This window comes from Pan troglodytes, chromosome 6 (assembly GCF_028858775.2).
Source record: "Pan troglodytes isolate AG18354 chromosome 6, NHGRI_mPanTro3-v2.0_pri, whole genome shotgun sequence".
Taxonomy (NCBI): Eukaryota; Metazoa; Chordata; class Mammalia; order Primates; family Hominidae; genus Pan; species Pan troglodytes.
In genome coordinates, this window is record NC_072404.2 from 49,369,949 (window position 1) to 49,397,400 (window position 27,452).

Here is a 27,452-nt window from a genome sequence, read left to right on the forward strand (position 1 = left end):
ACCAGATGCCTGAACAGCTTTTAATGTTACTCAAAAGATGAACATTATTACTATGTAAAACATACAATTATAATCAATTAAGAAAAACACTAATACCCTAGTTAAAAAAGAGCAAAGGACCTAAACATGAAAATGTATGGTTAAAGAAATATAAATGGGCTGGACACAGTGGCACACGCCTGTAATCCCAGCATTTTGGGAGGCCAAGGCGGGTGGATCACTTGAGCCCAGGAGTTCGAGACTGGCCTCAGCAACATGTTGAAACCACATCTCTACAAAAAATTACAAAAATGAGCCAGGTGTGCTGGAATGTGCCTGTCATCCCAGCTCCTCGGGAGGCTGAGGTAGGTGGATCACTTGAGCACAGGAGGTCAAGGCTGCAGTGAGCTGAGATGACTGCGCCGCTGTACTCCAGCCTGGGTGACAGGGCAAGGCCGTCTCAAAAAAAAAAAAAAAAAAAAAAGAGAGAGAGAGAAATACACATGGCCTCTAAGTATAAGAAACTATTCAAGCTCCACAGAAATTAAAAAATGTGTATTAAAAAGACAAGACAGGCTGGGGGCAGTGGCTCACACCTGTAATCCCAGCACTTTGGGAGGCTGAGGCGGGCAGATCACGAGGTCAGGAGTTCGAGACCAGCCTGGCCAACATGGTGAAACCCCGTTTTCATTAAAAATACAAAAATTAGCTGGGCGTGGTGGCACGTGCCTGTAGTCCCAGCTACTCAGGAGGCTGAGGCAGAAAAATCGCTTGAACCCGGGAGTCGGAGATTGCAGTGAGCCAAGACCACACCACTGCACTCCAGCCTGGGCAATAGAGTGAAACGCTTGTCTCGAAAAAAAAAAAAAAAAAAAAAAAAAAGACAAGACAGCATTTTTTGCCTATCAAATGCCCAAAGATAAAATTACTATAAATGCTGGTTGAAATGTACAATAAGCACTGTATTATTTTTTGAAAAAAGTAGAAGTTTTTTGATATTTTGGTTTCTTGGCATAGTATTCAAACGTCTAGCACCTTTACAGTCTCATCTTTTATAACAGAGACACCCCTCACCTGTCTATCCGTCTCAATTTGGACAGTATTTTCATTAAACACAGAATTCATAGGAGCTAGTTATCGTTTTTTTCCTTAAATAACAGCTTTATTGAGATATAATTCACATATCATACATTCAACCACTTAAAGTGTTCAATTGGTTTGAGTGTACTTGGAGTTCTGCAACCATCATCACTACAATGAATTTTAGAACATTTTCATGACCCTAGAAAGAAACCTCACACGCATTAGCAGTCATTCTCCATTTCCAATCCCCTCCCCATGTCTCTGGCAATCACCAATCTATATTCTGATAATATTTGGCGCCTATTCTAGATATTTCATATAAATGGAATCATATAATACATAGTCTGTTGTGACTAGCTTTCTTTCACTTAGCACGTTTTCTTGGTTTATCCAAATAGCAGCATGTATTACTTCATCTCGTTTAATTGCTTTAAATTGTGGCGAAATACACACAACATAATCTTAACCATTTTAAAATGTACAGTTCAGTGGCATTAGCATATTCATACTGTTGTGCAACCATGACTACCACCCCTCTCCACAACTCTTTTAATCTTGCAAAACTGACACTCATTAAACAGTAACTCCCCATTCCTCTCTCCCTTAAGCCCCTAGTAACCATCATTCTACTTTCTGTCCCTATGAATTTGACTACTGTAGGTACCTCACGTAAGTAGAATCACACATATATTATCTTTGTGACTGGCTTATTTCACTTGGCATGTCCTCAAGATATATCCATGTTGTAAGCATGTGTAAAAATTTCCTTCATTTTCAAGGCTTAACAGTACTTAATTGTAGGTACACACCACATTTTGCTTATCAATTCTTCCATCCAAGGACACTTGGGTTGCTTCCACCTTGCAGCTACTGTGAATAACGCTGCTATGAACATGAGCTTAACAAATCTCTTGGAAATGCTGTTTCCCTTTTTTTTTTTTTTTTTTTTTTGACACAGAGTCTCACTTGGTCGCCGAGGCTGGAGTGCAGTGGTGCAATCTTGGCTCACTGCAACCTCCGCCTCCCGGGTTCAAGTAATTATCCTGCCTCAGCCTCCCGAGTAGCTGGGATTACAGGCGCCCGCCACTGCGCCCAGCTGATTTTTGTATTTTTAGTAGAGACGGGGTTGCACCATGTTGGCCAGGCTGGTCTTGAACTGACCTCAGGTGATCCGCCCACCTCAGCCTCCCAAAGTGCTGGGGTTACAGGCGTGAGCCACTGCACCCGGCCTTCAGATTTTTTATTATTATCTTTTAAATGTTTTATTTGACAACATCTCACTCTGTCACCCAGGCTGAAGTGCAATGGAGTGATCATAGCTCACTGCAGCTTCAAACTCCTGAGCTCAAGCAATCCTCCCCACCTTAGCCTCCTGAGTAGCTGGGACTACAGGCATGTGCCACCTCACCTGGTTAATTTTTTAATTTTCTGAGGAGATGTGGTCTTGCTATGTTGCCCAGGCTGGTCTTGAACTCCTGGCCTCAGGTTATCCTCCCACCTTGGCCTCCTCCCAAAGTGCTGGGATTATAGCTATGAGCCACCACACCTAATGACAATTCTTTTGGAGATCCAGTAGTAGAATTTCTAGAATTCTATTTTTGATTTTTGGGGGAAAGGCCATACTGTTTTCCAAAGCAACTGCACCATTGTACTCTCTCCGTAGCAAAGAGTAAGGGTTCCAACTTCTCCACATCCTGGACAACACTTATTTCCTAGGGGTTTTTTTGTTGGTGGTGGTGGTGTTTTGTTTTTTATAATAGCCATCTTAATGGATATAAAGTGGTAACTCACTGTGGTTTTGATTTGCACTTCCCTAATAACTAAGTTGTTGAACATCTTTTCATGTGCTTATTGGCCATCTGCATATCTTCTTTGGAGAAATATATGTTCAGATCCCTTGCCCACTTTTTAATCACGTTGTCTTTTTTCATTATTTAGTTCTAAGAGTTATTTATACATTTAAGATACAAGTTCCTTATAAGATATACAATATACAAATATCGTCCCCATTCTAAGTGTTTCTTCTCATGTTGATGATAGCATCCACTAAAGGACAAAAGTAATTTTGATGAAGTTCAATTTATCTATTTTTTTCTTTTGTTGCCCCTGCTTTTGGTGTCATATCTAATAAGCATCTGCCCAATCCAAGATCATAAAGACTTACTCCTACCTTTTCTTCTAATAGGTTTATGGTTTTAGTGCTTACATTTAAGTCACTGATCCATTTTAAGTTAATTATTGTATGAGGTATGAAGGGGTCCAACTTCATTCTTCTGTGTGTGGATATCCAGTTATCCCAGCACCAGTTGCTGAAAAGCTATTCTTTCCCTCTGAATCATCCTGCCACCTTGTCGAAAATCAGTTGAGCTTATAAAATGTGTGGAATTAATTTCTAGACTCTCAATTCTATTATTGATCTATACGTTTATCATAATGCCAGTACCACACAATCTTGAGCACTCTAGCTTTGTAGGAAGATTTTTTTTAATTTATGTAAATTTATAAAAATAGAGACAGGGTCTCACTATGTGGCCCAGGACGGTCTCAAGCTCCTGGACTCAACTGATCCTCCCGCCTCGGCCTCCAAGGGGTTGGGATTATGGGCATGAGCAAACATGCCCAGCCTGTAGGAAGATTTAAAATTGAGAATTGTGAGGGTTCCAACTTTGTTCTTCTGTTTTAAGATTCTTTTGGTTATTCTAGCTCCTTTGAATTTGCATATGAATCTCAGAATCAGCTTGTCAGATTCTGAAGTCAGCTGAGATTTGATAGGAATTGTGTTGAATATGTAGATCACTTTGAGAAGTACTGCCATCTTAATAATACTGAATTTTCTAATCGATGAACATGGAATGCCTTTCCATTGTCTTCAATTTCTTTCAATTATGTTTTCTAGTATTCAAGATACATGTCTTGCACTTCTTCTATCAATTTATTTCTAGATATTTTATTCTCTTTAAGGCCTTTTTAAATTGTTTTCTTAATTCTACTTTGTTCATTACCTGTATACAGAACAATCAATTTCTGCATCTTTTATGCTGCCACTTTGCTGAACTTACTTATTAGTTCTAACAGTTTTTTAGTGCAGGGGTCCCCAATCCTAGTACTGGCCTGTGGCCTGTTAGGAACCGGGCCGCACAGCAGATGAGCGGCGGGTGAGTGAAGTTCCAACTGTTTTTTGTTTTGTTTTGAGATGGAGTCTCCCTCTGTCACCCAGGCTGGAGTACAGACCCATGATTTCAGTTCACTACAACCTCTGTCTCCCAGTTTCAAGTGAAATCTGCCTGTGCATCCCGAGTAGCTGGGATTACAGGTACATGCCACCATGCCCAGCTAATTTTTGTATTTTTAGTAGAGACGGGGTTTCCCCATGTTGTTCAGGCTGGTCTGGAATTCCTGACCTCAAGTGATCTGCCTGCCTTGGCCTCCCAAGGTGCTGGGATTACAGGTGTGAGCCACCACGCCTGGTCCTCCATCTGTATTTACAGTCACTCCCCACTGCTCGCATTACTGCCTGAGCTCCGCCTTCTGTCAGATCAGCAGCAGCATCAGATTCTCATAGGAGCACAAACTCTAGTACGAACTGTGCATGTGAGGGATCTAGGTTGCGCACTACTTACAAGAATCTGATGCCTGATGATCTGTCACTGTCTCCCATTGCCCTGAGATGGGACCATCTAGTTGCAGGAAAACAAGCTCAGGGCTCCCAGTGATTCAACATTATGGTGAGTTGTTAATTATTTTATTATATATTACGATAATAAAAATAAAGTACACAATAAATCTAACGTGCTTGAATCACCCCAAAACCATCCCCACCTCCCCCACAGTCTGTGGAAAAATGGCATGAAACCAGTCCCTGGTGTCAAAAAGGTTGGGGTCCACTGTTTTGGTGGATTCCACAGGATTTTCTCCATTTTCATGCATAAATATACACACACACAAACTAAAGATAGTTTTACTTCTTCCTTTCCCATTTGGACACTTTTTATTTCAGTTTCTTGACTAATTGCCCTGGCAAGAACCTCTAGTACAATGCCGAATACAGGTGGTAGAAGCAGATATCCCTGTTTTTCATAAGATGTCCTTTATCAGGTTGAGGCAGTTCCCTTCTACTTCTAGGTTGCTGAGTGTACCCTGGATTTGGGAGTATAAATTGGCACCTTTTTTCTGGAAAACAACTTGGTAATATATGTCAAGAAGTTTCAGAATTTAAAAACTTCGGTCTATCAATTCAATTCCTGTTGATCTATTTAAGGAAATAATCAAATGTTAAAAAAAAAAAACCGTTTACCCCTAAGGACATTCAGAATGGAAGGAAATCTTGTCTAGTATCTATGACCCAGTGACTGCTAGGATTGATGCAACAGCTGCTCATTATGTAAGACTTTTATCCTCAATTCTTCATTCCTAACCAAACCAGTAATTCAGAATTGATTAGGACTTTTCTTAGTACATGAAGCCTCTGCTTTAACTAAAGGCATATGAATAGTGGCAGGTACCTGCTAGAATATCCAAGCATAAAACTTCAATAGAAGGAACTATAATGAAATGCCTAAAGGAACTTAAATATGCAAAATGGAGGAATAAAATATAGTTCAGGCTACATTTCACCCAAGTGACATTATGCCATTACAAAAGCATTTTATTAAATAAGACAATAAAAGAAGCAGAACCTTCATTTGGTAATCAATAATCATACAGATGTGAGAAAAGAGACACTAGAGGAAAATATAGACAAATGATGATAGTGACAGTATCTGGGTCATCTTATTTTCTCTTTTACACTTTGTTTTTCAAATATATGACAAATATTTATTTTATCATCAAGTAAAGAAAACCTACATATTAACATTCTTCTTTCTCCTCTTCTGCCCCACCCCCAAAAAGGTACTAACTCTACACAGTAACAGTACTATGCCAACAAAGGGGCAGAATCCTAAAACTATGAATGCCTGACCTTATACCTTAATTGTAAATTTCACATAAAATTCCAGATAAAAATACAATGTAGAACGTAGACTATTTTGTAAGTTTTATCTTTTACATAACATAATGAATAACACGATATAGTAACCCTCACTATAAAAGAAAAAAAAAGTAACTTATGAGTGACTTTCAACCCTGCCTTAACATGCTGCTGGAAGCCGCACTGTTACAGGAACATGTTATTTTCAATTAAAAAAACCCTGCAAGTTCATTTCTCTTTTTAGGAGGGGAAAAAAAGATACATAGTTTACAGTTGCTAAGAACAGACTCCTTAGCAAAGCTCCCTGACTTATTGGGTAGGTTCCACAGTGAGTTACTGTTTAAGTTTTTTCACTTCTTTTGAAACTCAACACCTTCAACTGAAATTCCAACAATTACAGATTAACTAACAATAAAGAAAAATCTCTAGGCAGAAACAGGTTTGTCATTCATATATTAGTCTGATTCAGTTCTGGCAGTGTTTGCTGATTCTTCTGGTTCCAGAAACTAGGTTGAGTCAGGGACCAGATGTTTGTTTGTTTAATATCCCCAGTATTTAGATGGACATTACTCAATGCTAAGATGATGAAAATGTTCTGTAACTTCACTGTCCAAAATGTAGCCAGTAGCTACACGTAGCTACAGAGCACTTGGAACATGAATAGTGCAGTTAAAGAACTAAACTTTTGATTTTATGTAATACTAATTAACTTAAATAGCTACATGTGGCTAGTGGCTACTGCACTGGCCAGCCCAGATCTATCTAGAACCTAGCACAATAAACATTTGTGGAAAGAAAGAATGAACAAATCAATGTTGCTTTCTTCTCAAACCTCAGGAGATATCAGCAGTTCTAAACTGCGGGAATATAAATTCAGACCTAGAAAAACACAAGGTAAATAATTTGGAAGCTAGGTGTTCTTTAGGAGATATGCCGATCTTTCATTGTCTTGTAAAAACAAGTCATGACAACTAATAATTAGAATGCCCTCCACTATACCTATCCAAACTGCACCCACCTTTAACATTCCACCTATTCCATAGAACATTCCTACCTCTCCATTTCATTCATTCACTTACTCAAAATTTAATGATAATCAACTGTGTGCTGCACACAATGAACACAAAGAATAAAATTGAGTCCCTGCTCTCAGAAATACAGTAAGAATAAGATATGAAAACATGACAAGTTATATGAAAATACAAGTTATGGCTGGGCGCGGTGGTTCATGTCTGTAATCCTTGCACTTTGGGAGGCCGAGGTGGGTGGATCACTTGAGGTCAAGAGTTCAAAACCAGGCTGGCCAACATGGTGAAACCCCGTCTCTACTAAAAATAGAAAAAAATTAGCTGGGTGTGGTGGCGGACGTCTGTAATCCCAGCTATTCAGGGGGCTGAGACAGGAGAATCACTTGAACCCGGGAGGCAGAGGTCGCAGTGAGCCAAGATCATACCACTGCACTCCAGCATGGGTGACACAGCGAGACTCCGTCTCAAAACAAAAACAAACCAAAGCAAAACTACAAGTTATATGAAAGTACTATTACAGAATTACGTATGACATGCAATTCAAGTATACGGGAGCACCTAACACTGTTTGGGAATCAGAGAGTACACAGGAAGTGACATGTGAGGACTTCTTCCCCAGACCAAAGAGTGACATGTTGCCACAAGCATTTGCTATAGAATACTGTCTTCTTGATTTTTAGGAAAATTCCACACTAGAGTGCTCAAATTCCCTCATTATAAAAACACTAATATTCCAAGTATTATAGCTAAATTAATTACGGGATAGTAATTATAATACTGATGTTTGGGTGTCCAGGATACCATGTTAAGTTTAAGTACCAAAACACTGTTAAGTAGGAAGATTTTATGTGAAATTTACAGTTAAGGTATAAGGTCACAGATTCATAGTTTTAGGATTCTACCCCTCTGTGTAGTACTGTTACTATGCAGAGTTAGTACCTTTTTGAGGGTAGGGCAGAAGAGGAAAAAGAAGAATGTTAATGTGTAGGTCTTATCAGCAGAAACTGGTACATTTCAGTTTAGGAATTTTTTTAATCTGAATACTGAAATATTTACATCTTGAATAAAGATCAATGACTCGAGTTTTTACTTCATACAGCATAAAAATCTTCTCTAGCAAGATAATTTGAGACACAGTCTCATCTCACTCTGTCGCCCAGGCTGGAGTGCAGTGGCGCGATCTCGGCTCACTGCAACCTCTGCCTCCCGGGTTCAAGAGATTCTCCTGCCTCAGCCTCCATAGTAGCTGGGATTACAGGCATGTGTCCCCACACCCAGCTGGCCTCTTGGCCAGGCTGGTCTGGAACTCCTGACCTCTGGTGATCCGCCCACCTCAGCCAACCAAAGTGCTGGGATTACAGGTGTTAGCCACCACACTCAGCCTACCCAGAGAATTATAAACAGCACTAAAATGTTTAATATTTAATTAAATATTATTTTACTCATTCAGAAAGCATTTTTCTATAACTTTGTAATCCTCAGTGAAAGGAAGAAAGTAACAAAGAAAAGCTTATATTGCAAAATAATTCTTTTATTTTCAGCAAATGCATCTCCATCCATAATCTGTTGCAGTATAAACACCCAACAGTTCAAAGACTTTCTGAACAGTCAAATATGAACATAAATACTGAAACTAATGTAAGTAACTGCATCCCACTCTCCTTCCATACATGAAGAAACTGAGTACCTAGAGGAACAGGAAAGGCTCTCTCTGATCCCAAAACCCCACCTTGCTAACAATAAAAGATTAAAAATCAGACAAAAAGGTTCAAAGTTCCCCTCAAAGTGATTAAAAGAGATGAAACTATATGCAGATGAAAGCGTTAGGAGGAAATTTCAGAATCAGTTTATCCCCTGTCCATTCACCCAATTAGTTTAGAAAAAGTTTCTTCAGGCCAAGTGTGATGACTCACGCCAGTCCCAGCACTTTCGGAAGCCAAGACAGGAGGATCAATTGAGCCAGGAGTTTGAGGCCGGCCTTGGGGAACATGACAAGCCTCATCTCTACAAATCACTTTTTAAAAAATTAGCCAGGCATGCTGTCATGCATGTGTGGTCCCAGCTACTTGGGAGGCTGAGGCAGGAGGACTGCCTGAGGTCAAGGCTGCAGTAAGCCCTGATTGCATGCCACCACACGCTAGCTTGGGTGACAGAATGAGACCCTGTCTCAAAGAAAAAACAAAACAAAAAACAAGAAAAATCTTCTTCAGCATCTGCAAGTTTCTGCACAAAAATATACCCATGACTTGGTGATACCACTTAACCCTCTGTTTCTTAAGAATAATTCCTTTTTTAAGACGAAATAAAATTTCACTTTTGGAAGGGCATAGGGGCTCACGCCTGTAATCTAAGCACTTTGGGCGGCCAAGGCAGGCAGATCACTTGAGGTCAGGAGTTCCAGACCAGCCTGGCCAACGTAGCGAAACCCTGTCTCTACTAAAAACATAAAAATTAAAAATTAGATGGGTGTAGTGACACACACCTGTAATCCTGGCTACTTGGAAGGCTGAGGCACGAGAATAGCTTGAATCTGAGAGGCAGAGATTGCAATGAGCTGAGACCATGCCACTGCACTCCAGCCTGGGCAACAGAGCAAGACTTGGGTCTCAAAAAAAAAAAAATTCACTTTAAATAATTAATTGAAATTAATAACCTTCATGATTAACTTTTTCTCATTTTTAAGTAAAGCTAAGTTTTAAAAAAATATATTTATGATGTTTTCCTTTTTTTTTTTTTTGAGACAAGAGTCTCGCTCTGTCACTTAGGCTGGAGTGCAATGGTGCAATCTCGGCTCACTGCAACCTCCACCTCCCGGGTTCAAACAATTCTCCTGCTTCAGCCTCCTGAGTAGCTGGGACTATAGGCATGCGCCACCATGCCTGGCTAATTTTTGTATTTTTAGTTGAGATGGGTTTCACCATGTTGGCCAGGCTGGTCTCAAACAACTCTTGACCTCAGTCGGGTGATCCACCTACCTCGGCCTTCCCTAAGTGCTGGGATTACAGGTGTGAGCCACTGTGCCGGGCATTTATGATGTTTCTCTTACACAACTAATAGCTTAGTTAGTTATAACAGTGCAAATGTTTATATTTTTAAAAGTTAATATTTTTACTTGATTTTTGTATTGTTTCTAATTTTCATATTTACATTGTCTAACTTTTGCTTTTTAATGTTTATACGTTCTAATACACTCATTTTAGATTAGCCCATAACATTTAACCAGTGTTATTGAACTGTCTTTATGCTCTAACTAGACAATCAAATTTAGTTTAATACCACACAGCATGGCAATCACAATTAGTGTAATGTCATACAGCTAGCATGGTCAGGATTAGACTTCAAATCTAGTTCCCTTTTCGGAAAATCATGTTGCTTCATCATAGTTCCCATCAAAATTATTAGATTCATTTAAGAAATAATTATGTTTTAATTTTATAACCTCTCACATTCTCTAATGCATTTAAGTAATTCCAGGTACCTACATGTAACTTCTCACATAGTAAAACACATTCTTATTTATCATGATGCATAGAATTACAAACAGGATTATGGTAGGAAGAAAGATGATGAAGGGTGCAAATAACACGAAAATCTATGATTTCTGAAATGCAGCGCTAGGCACTGAGGAGAAACAAAACTAAAAACAAAGCAAAATACAAAGGCTCTGGGAATTTATAACCTGATAAAGAAAATAAATTATGACCATAATTATAATACCAGGAAGACTATTAATATATTCACAGATAGTACTGTTTAAGTATTAAAGTATAAATAGGATTATTAAAAAAAATAGAGCTCATATATTCATTCAACAATTAGTCATTCAGCACATTCTATGGTCCAGCCACTGAGCTAGGTAAGAGGCACAACAGTGAAGAAAACAGGTATGGTTCCCAGCTATCTGTACAGAAACAAGTAACAAACCATTCTAATTATTCCCACTTATTAGGAAACATTAAATTGTCTGTCTATACGTAGGAGAAAGTGGGAAGACTGATCAAGTAAGGCCTCACTAATGAATAAAGCAACATTCAGGCTGAGACCTCAGGCGTGAGAAATTAGCCTTTCAAATTGTGCATGCGTGCATGTGTGAATGAGTGTGTGGGTATGTGTGTGTCTGTCAAGCTTGGTGGGCAATCAAAATGGCATAGATGGGATTGGAGAAGTAGGCAGGGAGGTGATCTCACAGATCAAAAAAGCAGGACGTCCCTGGTATGCTGGAGGAAAATCAAATACACTGATTTGGCTAGAGCCTGAGGTTAATGCAAAACAAACAGCATTTGCACAAACTTTCATGTTTAAAAGTCTTAATTCTAACTATGAAAGACAATGTTTCCCTTTTATGGATGAAGGGATAACAGACTCAAAAGGGCTAAAAGACTTGCTAATAAGGCCACACCACTAATACACTAAGTCTCTAGACCCAGACATTCTAATTTAAGTCACACCAGTACCCCATCAACCACACAATAAGTAGTAATGAAAAATAAAGTTAAAAAGACAAACCAGGGTAAAAGTCAGGCTGAGAAATGAAAGCTTTACTAGGGACAAAAAGTAACACAAGTGACATCAATTAAAATGATGATTCTGAACTCCATACTGTACTTTCAAACAGTTCCTTTATGCAAAATAACTACCATGTAGTTTATCAATCATTTTGAATTGTGTCCCTCAACAGAGTAAGAGAGAGAGAGAGAGAGTGTGTGTGTGTGTGTGTGTGTGTGTAGCTGGGGAAGACAGGAGCCTAAGTACCATGTTCAATCAGAACATACCTACTTTAATCTTTTTCTTTTCGTTTTTAGAGATAAGGTCTTGCTCTGTCACCCAGGTTGGAGTGCAGGGTGCAATCACAGCTCACTGAAGCCTCTATCTCCTGCACTCAAGAGATCCTCCTGCCTCAGCCTCCTGAGTAAATGGAACCAAAGGCATGTACCACCAAGCAGGGCCAATTTTCTGGGTTTTTTTTTTTTTTGTTTTTTTTTTTTTGTAGAGATGGGCTCTCGTTATGTTACCTAGGCTGGTCTTGAGCTCCTGGGCTCAAGTGATCCTCACACCCTGGACTCCCAAAGTGTTTGGCTTATAGATGTGAGACACTCTGTCTGCTTTATGTTAGATTTAGTTTGAGAAAAAGTTTTGCTGTTTGCAAACCTCAGAATACAGTCAGTAAACCTTGGTTCTAAAATCTCATAAAGATTTAAATGTAAGATTTAAATAAAGATCCTATATTTACATCTAAAATATAAGATTTAAGAGTTTATGAAGATTTAAATCTAAAATCTTATGAAGATGTAAAACACACCAGCAGTAGAGCACTGCTTTCACCCATCATATGCCCTATAATAACTACTTTAATAAGCAGGCTAATTTTTTGTCAGCTTCTCTGCTAAATAATAACTATACATATATACACACCCCACTGTAGATTATTAAAGGCAATTTCAAGTATGATTTTTGCCTCCACACTTTCAGAAATAATACATATGCCTACTGTAAAGTTTCCTTGTATGTTAAGGCATTTGTAACATAAAAATGTAGGGTAAAAATACTACTACTATGAACTGGTTTTTCAACTACTAAAAAACGAATACTAAAAACTATACACTGATGCCCAATAAAATATATATTACTAGTGAATACTTTATGTGTAATATTGGCAAATACCCTTTATGAAGTTTACTCAAAAACCACTAAAGTAAATCAATTCATTATTCAACTCTACCAAACTTAAAAATAGAGTTTCACGATTAGAGCAATAGTATGTAATTACTCAAATAGTCACATCTATAAAAAAAATTTCCAAGTTAGCAACATCAATCATGAATACAAAAAATTCGTTATTTAAATATGCGCACATACCTTTGTCCTTCTTGAAATCCAAAGCATCTTCTTTATCAGTCACTATTTCCTTCATATTGATAATACTCTGATGGGTAAGCTGCCGGAGAATTTTAATTTCTCGAATTGCTGTAATTGGAAAGCCTTCCTTTTCATTATCCAGACGTACTTTTTTTAAGGCTACCATTTCTCCTATTAAGGAATTTAATAAAATCAGGTTACCAGTTAACAAAAGCAGATGACATTTTTCTTAACTTTAAATGTATTTTAATTCAATTCTGTTCTTATTTCTCAAATATAGAACCACAAAGTATGTTTCAGTTTCCAATATACCAAATAATATTTATAGTTCAAAAAATTAAGTCTGTCATTAAACAAATTATGGAATATTTACATAAACCAGGGAATACTATACAACCATTAGAAAGAATGAGGTAAGTCCAAATATACTATGCTCCCCATTTATATATTTAGTGAAAAAACTAAGATGCTTTTACATTCACTTGGGAAAAAATAAAAAGAAAACAGAAAGATGCTAGGCCAGGCGTGGTAGTTCACACCTGTAATCCCAGCACTTTGGGAGGCTGAGGAGGGCAGATCACGAGGTCAGGAGTTCGAGATCAGCCTGGCCAACATAGTGAAACCCCAACTCTACTAAAAATACAAAAAATTAGCTGGGCGCCTGTAACCTCAGCTACTTGGGTGGTTGAGGCAGGAGTATCACTTGAACCTGGGAGGTGGAGGTTGCAGTGAGCCAAGATCATGACACGCCACTGCACTCTGCACTCCAGCCCCGGCAACAGTGCAAGACTCCATTTCAAAAAAAAAAAAAAAAAGATGCTGAAGACTGGGTATATCACACTGTCATTTTTATTTTTTTTAAGTAAACGAGGGAAAGACAAATATAGCCAATATGCTTATGTATGCATAAAAATTTCTCTGAACAGAGGAGAAAAACTCTATCAGTGAAAAAAATACGCTCAGACATATTACCTGACCAAACCTGGCCAGTTACCTAGTAGTAAAACTGGAATTCAAAATCCAGTTACTTGTCTCAAAAATGTATGTTCTTCCCCACTACACTAAATTGCCACATAATTTAAGTATGAGTCAGCTTTGTATCAGAAATGATCCAAATAGAAAATGAAATATACACACATACACGAAGCCTATTATAAGAAAAAATTCACTATAATAAAGGTTTGTTCATTCCACTTCCTTGGAGGAAAAAAATGTTCTTACAAATTTTCTAAAAGAAGGAAGCATGTTCTTTTAATCATTAAACTTATTCTATTAATTTTTATGGAATGCCTTCTATATTGTGTATGAGTCCTTGTTTTACTTAACAGTTTTAAAAGTTGTCATTTAATCTTTTTGATAACACATCATTATAAACACCAATTATTACTCTATGCAGTAATTGCCCTCAGTAGTTTCTAACCGTAAGGTCATCTCCCATGTACTATATGGCCTCTAATAGCTGTGCTATTTTAATCTATTGGTTTCTTTCTTTGAGACAGAGTCTCGTTCTGTGGCCCAGACTGGAGTGCAGTGGTGCAATCTCGGCTCACTGCAACCTCCACCTCCAAGGTTCAAGCAATTCTCCTGCCTCAGCCTCCCAAGTAGCTGGGATTATAGGTGCCCACCACCACACCTGGCTAATTTTTGTGTTTTTATTTTATTATTTTCTGAGATGGAGTCTCGCTCTGTCGCTCAGGCTGGAGTGCAGTGGTGTGATCTCAGCTCACTACAACCTCCACTCCCTGGGTTCAAGCCTCAGCCTCCCGAGTAGCTGGGTTTACAGGCATGTGCCACTATGCCCGGCTAACTTTTGTGTCTTTGGTAGAGACAGGGTTTCTTCATGTTGGCCAGGCTGGTCTCGAACTCCTGGCCTTAGGTGATCTGCCTGTCTCAGCCTCCCAAAGTGCTAGGATTATAGGCATAAGCAATCACGCCCGGCCTATCGGTTTATTTCAATAAGCAGTTATGAGTAAAGAAAGATAAAATACTAGCTCTATGCATTATTAAGTAAAATACATAGCTTCTGACACAGCTACTTTTTGCTCTCCTGTGAAGCCTTTTAAAACTTTCTCTGAGTTCCTGATTATGTTCTGAAAGATTAAGCTGCTAAAACTAGCCTCCAAGGATAGTTACTGCAGGAAAAAAACTGAAGGCTAAATGAAAGTGTTGTGTAAGGCTTATGACAAAAAAAATTTACTACTAAAATTAATTCAGGTCAAGATACCTTTCCCTCTGATTAATAACAGTATAAGAATTATTCACCATAAAAGAGGAAAGAAAAACTAAATCCTACCATACAGTATATCACAAATACTAAAGGAACACTTTTAAAAATATACACATATACAGACCCACTTACATGTACTCATATCTTACAAAATGCATATATAGAATAAAATTAAAAACAAGATGAAACAAAAGCACAATAAAATTGAATTTAATTTTTTGGAAAATTTCTGAAGCCAAACATCAGAAGAGAAACACAAACTAAGTACATTCCGTAGGCCCAAAGATCCCCAGAACTTGGCATTCTTACCAGTGTCTTTATCCCTGGCTTTGTAAACTTGTCCGTAAGTACCTTCTCCAATAATTCCGATGATATCAAATTTATCCACGCAGCGTTTTCCCCAGTCAATATCTTTTTCTTTGATTTCACCATAGCGAGGCCCACATATTCTATCAAATATAGTTCTAAAGTTTTTATATACAATCAAGCAAATTGAATAAACTGTCTAATAACTCAATATCTACTCGCCACCCAATTGTATATTCTTTATTTTTCCCTACCCTTGCAGTATTTATCATCATCTATCCCAAACAAGTAACATTGATTTGGTATTGTAAGTAATCGTAAAAACTGAGGTATCATTTCTACATACTGACTCTTCTTCTGTAGACAAGTATTTAAACTGAGAAAAAAAGTAGTAGAGCTTGAAGGCTTTTCAGAAATAAAATATAATTTTTCAGTGAGTAGATGAAACCAACACTAGTAGAGTCAAAATTCTCTAACCAATCTCCAGAAAGTTTTATTTTGCATCCATTAACAATAATATATATAATCTACTTTTAAGAAACAAGAGTTTGATAAAGAATGTGAACAAAAATCTAACTATAAAACTTATTGACAAATTTAGACTTATGACTGGATGAAATCATCTGAAAAACATCAAAAAAAAAAAAGATTTTTCAGTCTAAGAGAGTACAAAAGATATTAATATAACCAACTCTCAGGAAGCCACGTTTAAGCAGATACAAATGGACAGGTAGGACAAAAATCTTACATTCTTCAAAAAGATACATAATTTTGTAGTATTTTAATATTATAGTAAATCACAGAAATTCAAGTAACTACAGTGCTCAAGAAGAGAGTATTTATTTTTTTGAAACAGGGTCTTGCCTTGTCGCCCAGGCTGGAGTACAGTGGCACACGATCACAGCTCATTACAGCCTTGACCTCTTTGGCTCTGGTGATCCTCCTGCCTTAGCCTCCTGAGTAGCTGGAACCACAGGCATGCACCACCACACCCGGCTTTTTTTTTTTTTTTTTTTTTTTTTGGTAGAGATGGGGTCTCCCTGTGTTGCTCAGGCTGGTATCAAACTCCTGGACTCAAGTGATTCTCCCACCTCGGCCTCCCAAAGTGCTGGGATTACAGGCATGAGCCACTGTGACTGGCCAGTTTAGAAAATGACCTCAAATTCACACACTAGGCACTACCTCAACTGCAATTCTAAAATCAGATCTAACTTAAAGTCTTCACTGTCCCTTGGTTAAGAAGTTAAAAAAAAAAAAGGCACCAGTGTTCCCCGCCTTTAACTGATTAACAGGTTTTAAGGGAAAGAGGTCTCTTTAGGCACTTACTTGAAGCTAATTTAGGATACAAATTTCAAAACTTCTACTCCATCTCTTGCAAAGTGAAGAATATATTTGTTTATGGGAGAAAATGGAGCTAAAAGCAAAGGAAACAGCAGCTTGCCCATTACTAATTTTATTTGGGCTCACTAAATGCTGACTTCTACTCTGCCCAATTTCAGTGTTTCTGTGTTATTTCAATCTCTTAATAACAGAAAGTATCTTTAACATATAGAATACCCCAGGAAATTAATACATTACAAATTACGAGAGAAAACTAAATTTGGTTTTATTAGTCATTGTGAATAGGAATGCAAGCAATTATGATTTTTTTCAAAACTCTAATAGAATTCATATATTTAAGTTGAAAGAATAAGTACATTTTTTATTTTAAACCTTAATTTAGTGTTTTATGAACTTCTGATGACCCAGAATCACTGCTGGTCAATTTAAGAGCAGGTAGAAAGCAAGCACATACTTAGGCCTCCTTTTACTATGTAACTGTGTTGCTGTTTTCTTTTCCTCTGGACTCTTTGAAAGATCATCTCCTCCTGGTAGCTCAGGGGGCAGCGGTAAATCAGCAAGAAGACATCGGAGTTTCTTTTCTACTTCTTTTTTAACTGCTTTTACTGAAATATTTCCTCGTAAGCTGAAAGTGAAAGAAGTCAGACAAATAAAACAAAAATTTTGTTGACTAATAAAAATATGCTTATGTCTTACATTTAAGTAGCAATAGTCATGAATATTCAACAGTATTTCACATTATAAGACTATTGTCCAAGTTTCTTTCCAGCTAAAGTAATACACTATACTCAACTGTATAATGCAAAATTTGGAGTAAAAATGATATAGAATTAGGTAAAAACTAAGGAAATCTGTATAAAGTAGGAACTTTAATGATAACTTTGTATCAATATTGATTAATTGTTAACGAATGTACCATACTGATGTAAGATATTAACAGTAAAGAAACTGGGTATGGGGTATTCAGGGTCCCTGTAGTATCTTCATAATTTTTCTATAAACGTAAGACTGTTATAAAAATAAAGTTTATTTTTTAAAACGATACAGAATTAACTATAAAACTACATTAAAATTGAAAATCAACTAAACATGCTTTGCATAAAAACTCAGTTTTGCAAAGCATTTTTCTTTTTTTTTTTCTTTTTTTTGAGATGGAGTCTCACTGTCACCCAAGCTGGAGTGCAGTGGCAAGATCCTGGCTCACTGCAACCTCCACCTCCTGGGTTCAAGCGATTATCTTGTCTCAAGCCTCCCAAATAGCTGGGATTACAGGTGCCCGCCACCACAACCGGCTAATTTTTGTATTTTTAATAGAGACGGGGTTTCACCATGTTGGCCAGGCTGGTCTTGAACTCCCAACCTCAAGTGATCCGCCCGCCTTGGCCTCACAACGCTCAGCTGCAAAGCATTTAGTTTGATTCTGGTAGAGACACAAAACATATTTTACCGTAAGAAATAAAAGAAAGCACATGATAATATTTATCTTTCCCATTTAAATAACCACAAGCAACAGCTAATTCAGCTTTGACCCTTTTCAGGGTTAATTAATTTTTCTAAATTGGACAATTATTCTTCTAATTTTTTTAAGATTCCAGCTTTCTAGAATTACAGCTGAAATTTAAACTCCATTAGCTTTGTACTTTTTATGAATGCATAAAGAGCTCTGAGTTTTAAAGTATATCTTAACTTGGCAATTTATTTTAAATTTCCCTGATATGACAAAGTCTGTCATCTAATATAATGTGACACATTGAAAGAGAATCTCATAATGATAATAAAATTTGGACTTCACATACTTTCACAGCAGTTGAGTCCCATAATGAAAAAATTTATTGCAACTACACTGCTGTGATCAGAAATTACTGAAGATATTATTATCAATGTAAATAATTTAATTGTAATTATCCTCCTATTCGTGTTGAATAATACTGTAAAACAAATGAATCCTTTAATACCACTTGATAAAAACTTAATAATACCATCTGATAAAAACGACTTAATTATCATAGTAAATTTATGTCCTGTGTTACTCACTGGAAGGTTCTTTAACAGAGAAAAAACATGCTTTAAAACAAATTGGTTTGTAGTTTTGTTTTGTTTCTTTAAGACAGAGTCTTGCTTTGTCGCCCAGGCTGGAGTGCAGCGGCATGATCCAGACGGAGTGCAACCTCCATCTCCCGAGTTCAAGCGATTCTCCTGCCTCAGCCTCCTGAGTAGCTGGGACTACAGGTGCGTGCCACCATGCCCGGCTAATTTTTTTGTATTTCTAGTAGAGATGGGGTTTCACCATGTTGGCCAGGTTGGTCTTGTACTCCCGACCTCAGATGATCCACCTGCCTCGGCCTCCCAGAGAGCTGGGATTACAGGCGTGAGCCACCATGCCAGGCCTGCAGTTTTATTTTTAAAGTAATGTATTACACAGCCCACTTCTCAATTTGCCTCTCCCTCCATTCAGCAAATATTGATTGTGAGCTTCCATGTGCTAGGTATTTGTAAGGCACTGGAAATTTAACAACAAACACATTAAGCTACAGTTTCTTTCAAAAAGAGCTTACAGTCTGGAAGACAGGTAGGAAGTAGGATAAAGTGTTACACAAACAGATTCTTAGAGTAATGTAGTAGCTAAAGGGTGGCTAAATCAGGTCTGAAATACAGTAAAGGCTTCTTTCTAGAAAAGGTATCACCTGAATGCCAACTGAAAATAGGCCTATTTAGAATAACTTATTTAGGAAACTATAGTCTCTAACTTGTAATGAGGCTTTAGTCAAGAGTTCTTATTTGAAGATTCAAATCAACATTTTTTAGAGGAAAAAACTAAAGTCTTAATTTCACTTATAATTTAAAACTTAAAGGCTATCTATACTAAATGTCAGTATATTATCGAATATTACTTTCCAAGAACAATGTTACATAATTTAAAACATTTTTATTGAATATTTGCAATAATAAAATAGAAAATGCGCTTTTTAAAAACACTTCTATACACCCCAGCAACAAAAATAAAATGCCTTAAAAAGAAATACACACGAGCAACAGAAAAAAATAAAACATTTGACTGAAGAAATAAAATTAGATCTGAACGAATGAAAAGAAACCATGTTTTAATATGGGAAACTAATATTATAAAGCTGTCTCCAAATTATGACTGTATTAGATTTAATAGAGTTCCAAAAAAAATTCAAGGAAGAGTTGTTTTTTTTTAAATACAACTTGACAACCTGATTATAAAATTTGTCTAAGAATAACGGCAAAAGAACTGCCAAGAAATTTCTCAAAAAGAAAAATTAAGTGGCATTTGCCCTGTCAACCTATTCAGAGATCCAGAACTAAAAGCCAAATGCTGGTTGAAGTCAAAGGATATATATTACTCAGTCTATCCAATGTTTTATAAAGAACTATGAATTGTAATTTTAAATCCAAAGATTTACATAATATTCAGGTTCTAGGCTTCCTCTTTTAAAAAAGCAAAAGTTCTAAGACAAGCTTAAATTCTTGTAGAGCAACACTGATGTTGAGGCTCAACAGCAGAGCCATTTATGCATCACTAATTTACTCCATCCCCTTCATTTTTATATTACTGTCTCCCCCTAAAATAGAAATTTGAGTTTGGGAGCCAATATAGAATGTATCTAAAGACACTACAACAGTTAAGATACTGACAAACACAATATGTTAAAAGAAAAGAAAGTAGAGAAACAGATATATGTAAGAATTTTTATATATGGAAATTAGTGAGATGAATTATACAATAAATGGTACCGGTAACAACACTGGGTTGGGGGGAGTAAAGAATCAGAACACTTCTTTACACAATAACCAAAACCAAACTTCTATCAGATCTGACTTAACCTTTTTAAATTTTATAAACCTAGAAGTTTTAAAGGAAAGAGAATGATAGATTTGACTAGATAAAAATGGAAAACATTCATATAACCAAAAGCAAAACAAATGTCAAAAATAAGCAACAGACTCTGAGAAGCAAAGCTCAACATCCCTAACATAACAACTAAACATCAATTCGAAAAAGGGAAACAACTTTAAGGAAAATCCAGCACAGAATACAAGCAAGCAATTCACCAGAAAAATAATAAACAACCAATAAACATTCAAGAAAATACCATATCTTATTATCAAAAAATGCAAAATTAATTACATATTTTAAAGACTGTCAAAATTGACACTATCCAAAACTGTTAAGGCAATTTCATACATCTGGGTGCATAAATTGTTACACAGCCTTACTAAGACATAATCTGACAGTTTGTATCAAATTTTTAATGTGTATACTTTGACATGTAACTATCCTATAAAAATTACCTAAATATACATAAAATATTAATATATAAGGAGAGTTTAATAGCAAATAATTATAAACCTAAGTATCCATTAATCAACAGAAGAACACGATACATCCATTCCTGTAATAAGAATATTGGGCCCATCTATACCAACATGGAAAGATCTCTAACACATTAAATGAAAAAGCAAGTCAAGGAACATTATCCATGGTATGATTCTAATTTTAAAAATAATAAAACAACTACATTCTGTGAAAACACACAGATTACCATCTATCTCATGATTTTGTGGGAAAACAGACTGTAATTTTGAGAATGAAGCAAAATTCAAAGTGAACCTAACATATACCTTTAACTAGAAAGCAAGGAAACACAAAAAAACAAACGAGGTCATGTCAGAAGAATAAAGGAGTCAGCTTATAGGAGCTTCCACTGGCCAAATTTCGGACAATGTGAGGGTAAAAAAGAATAGTGGCTATTACTATTAGTAACGCAGAAAATAAATAAAAATCCATGAGAGTAGAATGATTAAATGGGATATGGGGAAACACGTATTTACAAAACAAGGCCAGCTAATGTTAAAAGGAATGGCAGAATTATTAAATAACCATTTTTAATTTGTGCAGCAGCAATGGAAAAAAAAATCACCATGTGCAGTCCCTTCTACAGTAACTGAATTAGACAAATACCATTAATGGTTGCTAAACCATTAGGTGATAGGTTGTTGGGAAAAAGAATATTCAATCACTGCCAAAAATATTACCCTACAGCTCACTTCTAATTGCAAAGAGGAAAATGCACCCTCATATATGGAGAGACCTTAAAGTTGCTCATCACATCACTACTAGTAGAGTAAAACAATCTGATATTTTGGTCCTCCTGTAACAACAGCATAAAGTACATAAAATCACCTCTTAAATATTCTGGCTAAAAAAATGTGTGTTCTTTATATAAACAAAGCACAAGTAATTTCCAGATTATGGGAAATAAAGGGGTTAGAGAAGAACAAGTTAAATGATACCAAGAAGAAATAATCAGATAAATCCAAAGGTGAGACATTCTGTAAGATTACTGGCCTAGACTCTTCAAAAAGTCATAGGGCTGGGGGCAGGGGGTGGGGGGGAGTACTGATTATTGATTATATATAGTGGATGATATTATTATTTATTTCTGTTAGATTAACTACTGTTGATTTCCTTATCACAATGATACTGTGATCAAGCAGGAGACTGACCTTATTCTTGGGAGATGACTTAAGTATTTACAGTATAGTAAAAAGAAACGTATACACAGCTGGGAGCGGTGGCTCATGCCTGTAATCCCAACATTTTGGGAGGCCGAGGCAGGAGGATCACAAGGTCAGGGGTTTGAGACCAGCCTGGCCAACACGGTGAAACCCCATCTCAACTAAAAATACAAAATTTAGCTGGGCATGCTGGTGTGCGCCTGTAATCCCAGCTACTCCGGAAGCTGAGGCAGGGGAACTGCTTGAACCCAGGAGGCAGAGGTTGCAGTGAGCCTAGACGGCGCCACTGCATTCCAGCCTGGGCAACAGGGCAAGACTTCATCTCGGGGAGAAGTGTATACACACACACACACACTCTCATTAGTTCTCTTAAACAACTAGAGATGGAGTGTGTGTGTGTGTGTGTGTGTGTGTGTGTGTGTGTGTGTATAATTTTTTCCTTTTTTTGAGACAGGGTCTCACTCTGTCACCCAGGCAGGAGTGCAGTGGTGCAATCACAGCTCACTGCATCCTCGACCTCTTGGGCTCAGGTGATGCTCCCACCTCAGCCTCCCAAGTAGCTGGGACTACAGGCCTGCACCACCACAGCAGGCTAATTTTTGTATTTTTTGAAGAGATGGGGTTTCATCATGTTGCCGAGGCTCCTCTCAAACTCCTGGATTCAGCCATCTGCCCACCTTGGCTTCCCAAAGTGCTTATTACACTTTGGGATTACAACTGTGAGCCACCACACCTGCTGAGATGGAGCATATAAAACAAAATGTTAACACTTCGTTAATCTAGATGGATAAATTCCATCCAGTAGTTCCAGTAGTTACACAGATGCTAATTGTATTATTATTTCAATTTTTCTAAGTGCTTGAATATTTTAAAAATAAAGAATTTATGAGGGAAGGGGAGAATTTACTTGGACATACAATAAAACAGCAAAAGCAAGTGGAGTACAGGTTTGCAAAATCAAGAGGCCATCCAAAACACACACACACACACACACACACACACACACACACACACACACACACACTTTTGCTAATGTATTTGTGGATACAACAGTGAAAGTCAACCAGGAATACAGATACAGGCATGCTCAAAGAAAGCAAAGATCAAAAGCTTTCCTTAAGATACAGCAATGAGATTATGCAGACCATTACTCACTCTTCTTTAAAGTGATCTTTACATTTACAGTGAGTAACAAGTAAATAAAGATACCTCCCATATTCGGGTTTCCTAAAGTATGTTGTAACAGAAAAGATTGTTTCTTTACCTCAAGAGAAATAGTTTATAAACCACTTTCAACTAATAGCTGTTCAGCAAAAAACAAAAAGTATACAATGGTTACTAAAAAGAAACTTGTAAACAAAATTACCAAGAGCATTACTTTCAGATACATGAAAAAAATGGCCTGGGGGTGGTCCCCCTTCATTATAAAAGGGGAACCAACCAATAGTTCCTCTTTTACAAAAACCAATCCTTTTCAAATGAAGCACTAGGTCTATTCGTTACACACCGGATCTACATGTTACACATATAATGGTTTATATATTATACAATGTAAATCATATTTTGTAATTTTTACTTTTTTTCAATAATCTAAAGCAGTTTTAAATATCTGTAATATTTCCAGCAGTGCTGATTTATACTATGACTAATTACAATAACTGAGATGCATAACACTTTACAGCTTGCAAAATTCAGTCCATCAACTAATTTAATCTTTACAACTAATCTGTGAGGTTAAACTGTAAATATTTTCACCCATGAATAGAACTATGGACTGAGGCACAGAAAGATTAAGTCATGAGAGTAGTAAGAGGTACAACTGGCACTAAAAACTAAGCTTTCTACTACAGCCCACTAACAAATGTTATTGTACTTCTAACAGTATTATAAATAGTAAATATAAAATAAGTCTCCTGTGCCATCCATTCCCTTCAGCGCCCATTTATTTCCAAAAGTAATCACTTCTAACCATTTCTTTTTACAATACATTTTTATTTAATCACCTAAAAACTTTTATAAAAAGTAAAACAATATCAAGTCTCTTCCTCATATGTAGTTAGTACATACATTTAGGTAAATTATAGACATCAAAATAAGGAAAGTTCCATTGGTGATGAGTTAATCTTTGGCCACACAGACATGTAGTAGAAGTGCTCATGAATCTTTAGAAACTTCCGTATCCATTAAACATACAAACACATTCAAAGAAAGAAGAGACAACAAAAAGGGGAAAAAGCAGAGGAGACAGAAAAGGTGGATCAAAAAAAAAAAAGTAATGAACAAGAATTAAATGTGCCACCAACTAATTAAAGACAGATGCATAAGGAATATCCTCATTAAGCACTCACATGTATACGTAAGAGTTCTTGAAAATAACCTAGTAAAAATTTACTCCTAAAGCATATATGAAGAATAAAGTAGGTCGGGCGCAGTGGCTCACGCCTGTAATCCCAACACTTTGGGAGGCCAAGGCAGGTGGATCGTGAGGTCAGGAGATCGAGACCATCCTGGCTAACATGGTGAAACCCCCCGTCTCTACTAAAAATACAAAAAATTAGCCGGGCTTGGTGGCGGGCGCCTGTAGTCCCACCTACTCGGGAGGCTGAGGCAGAAGAACGGCATGAACCCGGGAGGCAGAGCTTGCAGTGAGCCGAGAGAGCGCCACTGCACTCCAGCCTCGGCAAAAGAGCAAGACTCCGTCTCAAAAAAAAAAAAAAAAGGATAAAGTAGAGAAACACCAGTCTCAATGAAACATGGATTCTCAGTAACTAGTTACTCTCTAATGAAGTAATTCAATTCCACACTCAAGCCTCACAATTACAAATCACTACTGTTATGAACCTTCAGCGTTCCCTGAGAACAGTCAAACCTGCAAATACAACAATTATAGTAGTATAATTAAATAACACCCGATTAAATTGGATGGGGTCTTCCAATAACATTTTGATTATTTTTAAAAAGGCACCTCAAAGGGCATGAAACTCAAGAATTATTATTTCACTTTTGTTTGTGTTAAATTATAAAATTTTCATAATGCCAAAGTAAGCACTTGTCCACATGGCATTTTTATCCATCTGACTTCAAAATCTATAAAAAAAAAAAAAAATCAGCTAGGAAAACTACTCATATAGTTGCTTTTTAATGGGGAGTGGGAGGGGGTGGAAGCTCTAATTTCTTCATAAAAATAAAAACAGCTAGGTGGTGTAACAGGCAGATAAACCACACAAGTCTAATTTTTCTACACTAGGATACAAAAAAGAAACATTCTTAGCTGTATTTTTACTGCCTCTTAAGAATATGTTTCTCAATAAAAAATCAGCCATACCCTCAATGTTCATAATAGAAATTTTTAAACATCTTAAAGGAAAGCATAATCACATTATGAATTTTCTCTCTTTTTTTTTTTTTTTTTTGTGAGACACGGTCTTACTGTGTCACCCAGGCTGGAGTGCAGTGGCGCGATCTCGGCTCACTGCAACCTCCACCTCCCAGGTTCAAGTGACTCTCCTGCCTCAGCCTCCCTAGTAGCTGGGATTACAGGCACCTGCCACTGCGCCCGGCTAAGTTTTTTGTATTTTTAGTAGAGACGGGGTTTCACCATGTTGGCCAGGCTGGTCTTGAACTCCTCACCTCAGGTGATCCACCCACCTCGGCCTCCCAAAGTGCTGGGATTACAGGCTTCAGCCACCAGGCCTGGCCACATTATGAGTTTTCTATAATATAATGTGATTAATCCCAACTGCAAGACAGGCTAAAAAAAAATTTTTTTAATTAAAAGAGTTAAGAAAAGACTAAACTAAAAAGTGATAACAAAATCACTGACAGTGATAAATTTACAAGGCCACTGAAGAAACTTAGAAATAAATGAGACAAATGCTTGTGAGATGTATATTAACTAGGGCCAACTCATTCATAAAATATTCTGTCTCTGATTACATCATCAAGGAAAACTAAACCAAAGAGAATACTGGCATTTGTAATACCCAAAATCATATTGAAATATTCATTGTATCCCAAGACAATGGCAATTTTTCCCTGAATGTCTTAGTATAAACTTTAATTTTGCCATCTTGTATGCAATGTGCTTCATTTTAAGATGCATATAATCAAGAAAATTCATTCACTTACTTGTAGTCTTTTTCACTAAAGTTGTTTCGAGGGGGTTAGGGGAGGTCAACTCATTTCTCACTTCAGACTTACATTTTTTCTTTGAACAGTTATTGACAAATACTTTTTGCACTTACCTATCAGCTTCTTTATCTTCAGGCAGCATGGGAGGCAAAGGTAACGGTGGTAATGTAGAGGTGACTAAAGCTACATGTTGCTCCTTCTCCTTGGCTCCTATGCTTGGTGTAAGTGGTTTGGTTTTCTCTTTAAGAGATACTGATTCCTCCTTTGTAGCAGCAGATTTACTCTCCTTTCCAACTATGACTGCTTTCTTGGTGGCTTTATCTACAATCAAATTATTTTCCACCTTCGTTACCTGAAGAGGTGGCTTTGTTTTTGCTTTGTCATTTTTTAAAGTTCCACCACTTGAGGGAGAAGGTGCATGTTCAATTTTAATTTTCTTCACATCCTTCACATGGTTTGTTTGTGATGCACTGGCACTAGTTTCCGTGTTCCCCTTGGTAGGTGTAGAAGTGTTTGAAGCTTTTGCAGCCTTGGCAGCAGCCTCAGCAGCCTTAGTTGCTTCTGCAGCTTTCGCTGCTTCTGCGGCTCTTGCTGCCTCTGCTGCTCGTGCTTTTTTATTCTTGTTCAATTCAGCTGCCAGGCTACTCTTCAGAGTTAGTGTGCTAGGAGAAATACTAGAATGACGACTTCTGGATCTAGACAATCTGTGCCTGCTACGAGATCTTGAATGCCTAGATGAATACGGGCTTCTGCTTCGGGATTTTCCAGACCGTCTGGTGAGAAATAATTAAGATTTAGTCAGTAATTGAGAAAGGTTCAGTTTGGAATTTACAAAGACAGTGCTAACTCAAGTTTATGAAATAAAATAGAAATTTACTTAATTTCAAAGTTACATTTTTGAAGTTTTGAAAAATAAAAATTTCTTTAAAGTAGAGTATTATTTGGTGATCATAGTTTTCTTCAAAATGGATTGCCCTGATCTCGCTCT

General features: G+C 37.1%; 1 protein-coding gene across 2 annotated transcripts in view; it reads right to left on the reverse strand.

Annotated features, from left to right (window-relative positions):
* CDK13 (cyclin dependent kinase 13) overlaps positions 1-27,452 on the reverse strand; it is a 147,545-nt gene that overhangs the window by 82,412 nt on the left and 37,681 nt on the right. For both annotated transcript variants that reach the window (XM_001140018.6, XM_001139939.6), the window contains exons 2-5: positions 26,578-27,237; positions 17,244-17,414; positions 15,452-15,591; positions 12,916-13,086 (exon numbers count right to left, since the gene is read on the reverse strand). In XM_001140018.6, coding sequence (XP_001140018.1) covers positions 12,916-13,086; positions 15,452-15,591; positions 17,244-17,414; positions 26,578-27,237 — 1,142 coding nt within the window. The remainder of the gene's footprint in view (positions 1-12,915; positions 13,087-15,451; positions 15,592-17,243; positions 17,415-26,577; positions 27,238-27,452) is intronic.